The 9,979-nt window shown below is 47.3% G+C and overlaps 1 protein-coding gene and 1 pseudogene across 1 annotated transcript in view; both read left to right on the top strand.

Annotated features, from left to right (window-relative positions):
* The first annotated feature begins 1,352 nt into the window (after positions 1–1,352).
* The window catches only part of STYXL2 (serine/threonine/tyrosine interacting like 2), a 34,078-nt gene continuing 25,451 nt past the window's right edge, over positions 1,353–9,979 (top strand). The window contains exon 1 of the mRNA XM_022560071.3: positions 1,353–1,783. Within this exon, the coding sequence (XP_022415779.3) occupies positions 1,674–1,783 (110 nt within the window). The 5' untranslated portion in view covers positions 1,353–1,673. The remainder of the gene's footprint in view (positions 1,784–9,979) is intronic.
* On the top strand, positions 6,783–9,314 carry LOC111167335 (dnaJ homolog subfamily C member 14 pseudogene; annotated as a pseudogene).

Below are 9,979 nucleotides of genomic sequence, written 5' to 3'. Positions count from 1 at the left end.
TTCATTTATTCAGCCAATTGTTATTGTGCCAAGCATTATTCCACCTAGCTGGGAAGAAGCACCATTTTAAGCCTGTAATTGTGTGTCTTACTAACTTTGATCAAGTATAGAGCCTGATGCAAATAGATATCAGTGGATACTTGTGAATGGGTAGACAAATGGCTGAATGGATGGATGGAGGAATGGGGTCATTAGAGAATGTGCAGGGTGAGGGAGTGAACTATTGGGTTATTGGACTTTGCTTTGATCGTAATGATGGTGGGAATTGGTGTAGTGGAGTAGGGTGGGTTATGAGCACATTTGAAGTTTAAGAAGCTCATGGAAAGTTTATATCACCCGGGGTTGCCAATTGACCATCACCATGGGAGGTGAATGTGGGGCAGGGGTTGTGGAAGGGGAGCACAGCTGTCCGGTTCAGTATCCAGAGTCATCTCTGTCCAAAGAAATGGAGCCCTGGTCACAAGAAATGACTACCCTTTAGTCTCACCACGCTGCTCTCCCAACATCTATCAGAGGACCCTCCCCATTCCATATATCTGGTATTTTTTTTTCCAACCCCTTCTGTGCTGACATGGGGTTAAAGTACAATTTAATGTATTCTCCTAGATCTTTGGCTTTAGATTATCTTCAGGAAGCGCTTTGAATAGCGGCCCCAGGCTGGAAGGCATGGAGAGAGAGCCCAAATCAAACTTTTTCTTTAGGCCTCTCTGTCTACGAAGAATGAACCTCTCCCAACTCTGCTGCTCATGTCAGTGTCCAGAAAATCAGTCAGGAGGGAAAGAGTTAAGTGGGGCCTGCTTTCGGGTCTGGGTCCTGAGCCTGCATTCCTTCCTCCCAGAGATCTGCCAGGCTGTGGGACCAGAAGCTAAATTTAGAAGCTGGCTAGGGTTTCCTGTGAACAGCTGTCCTGCCCCTCAGAGAAGGAACACGGGAGAGGGGAGGTCGCTCCCTCTCACTGGTCGGAGCTTCTGGCCATTTCGTCTGGGTCTCTCAGCCCTTGGGTGGCTGCCCCTTGGTGTGGAGACACAGGCAGATCAGCGGTGAGTGTGCTTCTCCCTTCATTTTGTCCTGTGAGCCCAGGACTTACAAACAAAGGGGCAGCAGCTCTGCCCTGAGTGTCAGGGCCCGGCCATGTCTGGGACCAGGTCCTGGGGGATCTCGTATTCCTTAACAGGCTGTGGGATGGCGCCTGAGCCAAAGGTAGTGGCTCCTGTGGCCTTGGTTAGAGACGCTGAAGAAGCCATCTTCCCGGTAAAGACAAAAGATGTGTGTGTGTGTGTGTGTGTGTGTGTGTGTATGTGTGTATGAGAGAGAGAGAGAGAGAGGGAGGGAGAGAGAGAGAGAGGCAAATTTCTGGTTCCCCTCACTGCTTTCTCGCTGGCATCTGTGGAAGGAGCCAAGTTGTCACTTCTTAAATCTTGCGACTCCAAGGTGGGCTGTTTACACGGCCGGGGTGTGCATCTGGGTGTCCTGATAACAGTAGCTGGATCAAGTCTGACTGGGTTTTCCTCATGGGTGATCTCCCCACCAGGCTATTAACATGTGGTGACTTTCCCATTCCTAGTTCCACTGAGGTGACATCACTGACACACCCTTTCCCCCAACAAAGCCTCCAGAATCAGGTTTTCTAACTGCCCTTTTCATGCCAAACCTACAGGGGCTGACAGGCTGTCATGGCAACAAGTGGGGACCCAGAAGAGGAGCAGGTAGTCCCAAGTGAAGAGGATGAAGCCAATATGAGAGCCGTGCAGGCTCGGTACCTCCGGAGCCCCTCCCCCAGCCAGTAAGTGTGCACTTGCTGAGTTCTGCATCCCTCCAACCATGGCGGGAGTGGGCTAGGGAGCATGATGACAAGTGGGCCCCAGGGAGCCTGCAGCCACCACCTTAAATTCACTCATTCAGCAAACATTGTTGAGTACTTTTTATGTGTCACACTTTCTGGAGGAAGCAAACATGCACACAAACACACTGTAACATGGCATGGTAAGTGCTAGGATTAGCATGCCTAGGGTCTAGTGGTGGGGTGGGGGTGAGTGGGGGCGGGCAGGGAAAGGAGCACCCGGGCTTGGAATTGTCACAGGAGGCTTCCTGGAGGAGGTGATGCTGGACTTGAACCTCAAAGGATGAGTAGGAGTCTGGCAGTTCTCCCTGGATGATAGTGCTTGAGTTCCTAGGACTGAGGTTGGAAATGGGGATGGTAGACCACAGATCATAGTTGCTTTATTTTTTTCTGTTTTTTGTTTGTTTGTTTGTTTGCGGCATGTGGGTCCTTAGTTCCCCAACCAGGGATCGAACCCATGCACGGAGTCTTAACCACTGGACCACCAGGGAAGGGTAGACCATAGATCACAGATAAGAGAACGCATCAGGACAGGAAGAGAACCCTAGGACATCAGATCGTAGTGCTAAGATAATTTTGTATCTGTGATCAAGCTGTGTCTTTCAAACTGGGATTTGTGTGTGCCTGGGGGTAAGTGGCAGTGTGCCCAGGGGTAGATGACCACATGCATCTTCCTGGAGGGTCTTTTTTATTCTGTGACAAGTAATTTTAAAGTTTCTTTTACATAAAATCATTGAGGATATATGATGACATAGAATGAAAAATTTGTGTAAAATTTTAAGAAAAATCCTAAGGCATCAAAGAAATGCTTCATTGCCTGCTAAAGCAGTAGTGTATGTGCCTATGCTTTTTCTTCTGCCATAAATAATAGTAGGGGATCTGACTTCTAATCTTAGCTCTGTCACCAAATTTATGTGAAGAACCACTTTAATTCTTGAGTCTATGCCTCCTTACCTAGAAAAAGAGAAGCAAAGACTCAGAATATCTCAAGGTAAGGTTACATCAGAGTAGCTCTGATTCTGCTTGACTTTCCTTTTCCTCATGTCTCCTGGGGTCTTGCTGGCTCCTGTTTCTCAGGACTCAAACAGGCTTCCCCTTCGGAGTGAAATGGGAGCAAAGGCTGCTCATCACCCAGAGGCCAAGGCACTTTGTCCAAATGAAGCTTGGGGACTTTTACTTTAAAATTGAGCCTTATGTTCTACTTAGAAAAACTGTTAGGATTGAGAGATTTAAATCTTTTTTATTCTTTTCCTTTTGGTACGCGGGCCTCTCACTGTTGTGGCCTCTCCCGTTGTGGAGCACAGGCTCCGAATGCACAGGCTCAGCGGCCATGACTCACGGGCCCAGCCGCTCCGCGGCATGTGGGATCCTCCCGGACCAGGGCTCGAACCCGTGTCCCCTGCATCGGCAGGCGGACTCTCAACCACTGCGCCACCAGGGAAGCCCCAGATTGGGAAATTTAAAATGTAGCCCTTCCCTCTCTACACTCCCAGACAAGGCAGAGGTAGTGTGTGGTCAGTCAGGGTAGGCAATAGTAGTTAGGGTAACGCCAGCTGTAATAGCAAATGGACATTTCTTTCTCACTCAAATACATTTCAGAACAGGTACCTGAGCAGTGATTCAGGAACTGAGGCTCCTTCTAGCTTGTAGATCCTCCATTTTAAGGCCCGACTTCTAAAGTCACTGTGTTCGTCAGCACCAAGACAAAATGGGGAAGTGCACGAAGAATCTCTCGGGAGGATTTTATGGGCCAGGCCTGAAAACGGCCATTTTGCTTCCGCTCGTATTCCATTGGATGGACCTCAGCAAGGCCATGCTTTCTTGTAAGGGAGGACGGGAAATGAGGTCCCTGAGCCCAGGGAAAAGAAGTGGGTTTGTTAACACAGAGCAGTCGCAGCCCCAGTAACCCCTTTAGGCACTTAATATTCGTGTTTCCTTTAATCCCACTCATAGAGCACGCTTATTGCCTCCCCAGGGAGACAGCCCCAAATCCCATTTACCAACTTCTGCAAAGTTCAAAGGCTAGGTTCTCTGGAGGGTATGCCTCCTCCCTCACAGGGCTGAATGCAGCTCCTCTTGGTCTGAACAGGATGACTGCAAAGAAACAAACAAAAACAAAAACAAAACTCCCATAGGATCAAAGGAGGAGTGGGAGATACAGCAGCCATCGGCCCATATAATTAATGAGGCTGTTGAGCGTCTTTGCCCCAGAAGTGGGGAGACCTCCTAGCTGTGACTTTGATGTGGCCCTTGGGGTGGAATTCCTTTGTCTGCTGTTCTCTGGGGCTTCCAGCTTCATCCCCTGAGGCTTTTTCCTTGCCTGTTATTCTCCACAGCCACATCTGAAGCGAGGTTGGAGAGGGTGTCTTCCTTGAAGGCTGTATAGCTTTTACAGACTTGTCCTGCTTATGGAAACTTGGGGGTCCAAGGGCTGTTTTAAGGTTTATATCACCAAAGGCCTTTTTTTTTTTTTTTAAAGGCTTTTTAAGTCTCATGGTTTCTTGGAAAATGTGATCTCTTCAAAAACTTAATTGGTTTCTGATCTACAGAGACCAGACAACTCCATGTGCCAGAAACCACACCCATAGTTCTTTCCCATAGATATAATCTTCAATCCTAATTTATTTCTTTGCTTTCTTGTCTACATGTTTCACTCTCAGCTTAATGACAGCTATCTTGAGAGATTATCTGAAACTTTACGTTAGAGAGGGAAGTTCAGGATGCATTTGTAATTTCTAGTATAATTGTTAAAAGTTATTTAGAATGTGCAGCCAACCAGCTAATGAGGGGAGGATGCAATAATACAGTATATAATCAATCCAAAAGAAGTCAAGAGAGGAGAGAAAAAAATAATATAGGAAAAGAATAACAAATAATAAGAAAATAGAAGGTTGGAAGATTTAAACCCAAATATATAAGTAATTACATTAAGCATAAATAGACTTAATATTGCAATTAAAAGAAAAAAATTGTCAATTTTTTTTACAAGCCTACACACTTTTTGCAAGAGGTACACCTTAAAAATAAAGATGTACAAAGGTTAACAAAGGATAGAAAACTTATACTACACTGTTCTGGTTACTATTACTCATAACTTCAAAACTTAGTGGCATAAAACAACCATTGTATTATGTTCACAATCTGGAACCTGGACAAGGTACAGTACTGTGGCTTGTTTGCTTCAAGATGTCTGGGGCCTCAGCTGGAAAGACTTGGAGACTGGGGGTGACTCAGCAGCTGGGGACTGGTGTCATAGAGGTATCCTCATATATTTGGCACTTCGCGTCAGGACCTCAGCTAGGCAATTGGCCTGAACACGTAACATGGTCTTTCCATATGATCTCTCCGTGTGGGCCAGTGTGGGCTTTCTCAGAGCCTGGGAGCTAAATTCCAAGAAAACAGGACAGAAGTGCATTGATTTTCATGATCCAGCCTCAGAAGTCACAGAAGGACCACAAAGGTTCAAAAGGAGGCAACATAGTCTCCACCATTCCACTGAAGGAGTATCAAGGTCACAGAGTAAAGAGAGCACGTGGGATGGGATACATTGTGGCCAACTTTGGAAAGTATCAGCCGCCATAATCTCAAACACTAACGGAAAGCAAGCCAGTGAAGTGATTTATTGATATAAGACAAAGAAAACTTTAGGGTAAGCATTACTGGGGACAAAGAGGGATGTTTCCTAATAACTTAAGGTTCAATTCACCATATAATAGATATATTCATTTTAAATTTCTATGATCTGATAAAGTAGCCTCAAAACACGTAAAGGAGAAAATTGACAGAACTGAAGAAAAAATTAGAATTCACAATCTTAGTCAAATATACATTTATTTATTTATTTTTTTGCGGTACGCGGGCCCCTCACCGTTGTGGCCTCTCCCGTTGTGGAGCACAGGCTCCGGACACGCAGGCTCAGCGGCCATGGCTCACGGGCCCAGCCGCTCCGCGGCATGTGGGATCTTCCCAGACCGGAGCACGAACCCGTGTCCCCTGCATCGGCAGGCGGACTCTCAACTACTGTGCCACCAGGGAAGCCCAAATGTACATTTTTAAAAACATAACCTCAGCAACTGATAAAATGAGGCAAAAAAAAAAAATCATCAAGAATATAAGATACGTGGACAAAACAATGAACAAAATTAACCTAATTGGCATTTATAGAACATGTACCCAGCAACTGCAGGATATAGATTCTTATCACGTGTACTTGGAATTTTTACCAAAAAGATCATGCGCTGGGCCATACATATATCAACAAATTTTTAATGCTTGAAATCATACAAAAAGTGTTTTCTGACCTTTGCAGAATTAAGCCAGAAATCACTAAAAACAAAAATATACAATAGAAATTCCAAGAGTTTGCATCCAAGAGAGCAGGACGGAAGTGGATTGATTTTCATGACCTAGCTTTAGAAGTCACATGAAGGACCACAGAAGTTCAAAAGGAAGCAGCACAAGCTGCTCCACCACTCTATTGGAGAAGTATCAAGGTGACACCCTAAAGAGAGCAAGCTGGATGGGATATATTGAAATATATGGATAGCAGAAATTCAAATTAAATACTATTTAATTTGATACTATACTATTATTTGATACTAATGCTATTTACCACAGTTCAATACTACTCCATACTCGTCAGACTGCCTAAAATTTAAAGACCAACAAGAGCAAACATTAACGAGGATGTGAAACAATCAGGACTCTCCTGTTCATTGATGGTAAGAGTGTAAATTAGTATAACCATTTGGAAAACTATTTCATAGTATCTAAACACATGCTTGTCCTATGACCCAGCAGGCTCACTCCTGATACATACCTAACAGAAGTAAGTACATATGTGCACCAGAAGAGAAGTACTAGTACTAGAATGTCTTAGCAGCTAACAGTCATTAAGGATATAGAATGTTTAGAGAGAGTGAACGGGAGGCGGAGCCGGGGGAGCTGCTCTTGTAGCCCCCCCTGGCCCTCGGCCCAGCTGCTCGAGGGGAGAGGAGTTACCGCCGCTCTCCGGCATCAGAACTTACCATGATAGCTGTGACCTAAAATCCTCAGGAAGCCCTGGGGTCATGGCCCAGAAGCACTCCGGAGAAGGAGGGTTGTGTGGAGCCCACCATGGTGGTGGTGCCTCCCTCAGGACTTTAGGACCCTCTGTGGACCCTGAAATACTTTCATTCTCAGGACTCAGGGACTCGGCTGGGCCTGCCCCTAATGGTACCCGCTGCCTCACAGCGCACTCTAGTCCTAAGTACACACAGCTCCCAAATCCAGCCCACTGGTCAGATCCAACCCATGGCCCTCCAAGGGGTCCAGGACCCCCTAGGGATGGAGAGGACCCTGATCAGAGTGAGGCATCTTCAGAAGAGTCAGAAGTGGACCAGGAACTCTCAAGAGAGAATGAGGCTGGGTACCAGGAGGATGGGAACCCTTCTTTTCTTTCCATTCCACCTGCTTGTAACTGCCAGGGAACCCCTGGAATCCCTGAAGGGCCTTACTCTGAGGGAGGAGATAGCTCTTCTAGCAACTTTTGCCAGCATTGTACCTCTCCAGCTTTGGGGGAAGACGAAGAGTTGGAAGAGGAACCTCTTAAGTTTCCCAGTGATTTTTCACGTGTGCCCAGTGGAAAGAAACCTGCACCCCGGAGACAACGGCACCGCGTTCTAGCCAAGGAGGATACTCGGGAGGGTGGACGCAGAGATCCCAGATCCCCTGGTCGACATCGGCTGGGTCGGAAACAGAGTCGGACAGATAAGCGCAGAGGACTGGAATTATGGGGGGCAGAGGAACTGCGTCAGCTTGGACAGGCAGGCTGCTGGTGGCCGATCGAACTGCTGGTATTAGTGGGGGAGTATGTGGGAACTTGTGGCCATCTCATCTATGCATGCAGGCAGCTGAAAGGCAGTGATCTGGACCTATTTTGGGTCTGGGTGGGAGTCTGGGCAGGGCGGCTGGGGGGTGGGGCCCAGGTGATGTTCCAGTTTCTGAGCCAAGGGTTTTCCTATGGGGCAGCGCTATTCACCCATTTTCTTAGGCTACTGGGTGCTTTGGCCCTTTTGTTGGGCTGTCTACAGTAGGGCTGGCGGTTTCTGGTAGGACCGAGTGACCAGTTAGGCTGGAGGGGTAAAGCCTCTTCTCTTGGCTGGCTTCTCCCGCCTGGCAGTGGAGCCTGATTCTGCTGAGAGAGAGCAGGCCGTGACAGCAGCTGGTAAGTATAGTTCAGTGGGGTCGGCTGGAGTTGCCTTGGGTCAAGCAGAGGACCAACAGGCAGGAGAATGCTCCTGTAGCTAGTGGTCACTACTGCCAGCCTGAAGAGGAAGTGGCTCGACTGTTGACCATGGCTGGGCTTCCTGAGGATGAGCTAAACCCTTTTCATGTGTTGGGGGTTGAAGCCACAGCATCAGATGTTGAACTGAAGAAGGCCTATAGGCAGCCGGCAGTGATGGTTCATCCTGACGAAAATAATCATCCCCGGGCTGAGGAGCCGTCAAGGTTTTGCGGGCAGCTTGGGACATTGTCAGCAACCCTGAAAGATGGAAGGAATATGAGATGAGGCGAATGGCAGAGAATGAGCTGAGCCGGTCAGTGAATGAGTTTCTGTCCAAGCTGCAGGATGACCTCAAAGAAGCAATGAATACTATGATGTGCAGCCGTTGCCAGGGAAAGCATAGGAGTTTGAAATGGACCAGGAACCTGAGAGTGCCAGATACTGTGCCGAGTGTAACAGGCTGCATCCTGCTGAGGAAGGAGGCTTTTGGGCATGTTGGGCCTCAAGATCACCTACTTTGCGCTGATGGATGGAAACGTGTATGACATCACAGAGTGGGCTGGATGCCAGCGTGTGGGAATCTCCCCAGACACCCGCAGAGTCCCCTATCACATCTCACTTGGTTCACGGATGCCAGGCACCAGTGGGAGGCAGGGAGCTACCCCAGATGCCCCTCCTGCTGACCTTCTGGATTTCTTGAGCTGGATCTTTCAAGTATCCCCAGGCCAGATGTCCAAAGGGAACTTCTTTGCAGCTCCTCAGCCGGGCCCTGGGGCCACTGCAGCCTCCAAGCCCAACAGCACAGTACCCAAGGGAGAAGCCAAACCGAAATGGCGGGAGAAAGTGACGAGGCCCTTCCAGCGCTGACACCCCTTCTCTTTCCTCAAATCAATGTCAGGGAGTCAAAAGGGCTGTGTACAGCACAGGATGGAGTTTGATTTATTTTTAAATATTTAAAAAAGGGAAAGTTTTAAGCTCAGATTGTTCACTCAGTACTTACAGGAAGCTCTGGAACCTCTCTCTCTTCTACCAGCACCCGGGAACTGAATCTTGTCTTCTGACAATACCAGAGAAATAGGGGGTGGCTAGAACAAAGAACCTAGGGCCAGGGCCTGTGCTGGATGATCTCTCCCATAGTAGTGTGGAAACTGGGCATTTCCCTGGGGTCTGTATGCCTTTGTCTTGTCTTTTGCTTCTACAGCAGATGACACTTTGCCCCCTCTTAAAAAAAAAAAAAAAAGAATATAGAATGTTTAAACAACATGATAAACTGTCCAATTAACAGTAGGCTAGATAAATAAAGTCTGGTATATGATTTGAATACTGCCCTAGGGAATAGGCATTTTATTAAGTGCCTATCACTTCGATGTGATTGAGCTGCTCAGATTATTGGTTGGGGAGGGCACTCAGTGAGTGAGAGCTGGCTGTGAAGGTGGAAGGCGGGTCACTGCAGGGAAGACCAATTCTGCTGGTGTCAGAGTTGCATGTAAAGTGAGCCTGCCAAAGAATGAAAGCATTTATTAATAGAGACTTTCTAACAGCATTCAGTCCTTAGCCCTTCCAGCTGCCAGTCCCCTTCCTAGACAAAAACAGGCTCAAGCTGAAAGCCCCACTTACATGCTGAGCTCCCTAAAAGCATGGTCCCACATACAGATCAAATTTTCTCTGGGTTCCCAGTGACTCTTCCTGAATCCTATCGGTTTTCATGTCCTTCTCGGTTTGTGTACAGTATACCCCTTAGCAACTTGTTTTTAGAAGCTGATCCCAAATTGGCTAGTCCTTTTCAGAAATTTTTAAGGAAGGCAAACACACAGTAACACTTCATGGACTATCCCTTCCTGCAATTATCATCATAAAATCTGAGGTATAAACAG

This window comes from Delphinapterus leucas, chromosome 1 (assembly GCF_059928025.1).
Source record: "Delphinapterus leucas isolate spDelLeu-1000000601 "Yukka" chromosome 1, BTC_Dleu_Yukka2, whole genome shotgun sequence".
NCBI lineage: Eukaryota > Metazoa > Chordata > Mammalia > Artiodactyla > Monodontidae > Delphinapterus > Delphinapterus leucas.
Note: the sequence above shows the minus strand (reverse complement) of the source record. Positions and strands in the feature narration are given on the sequence as shown.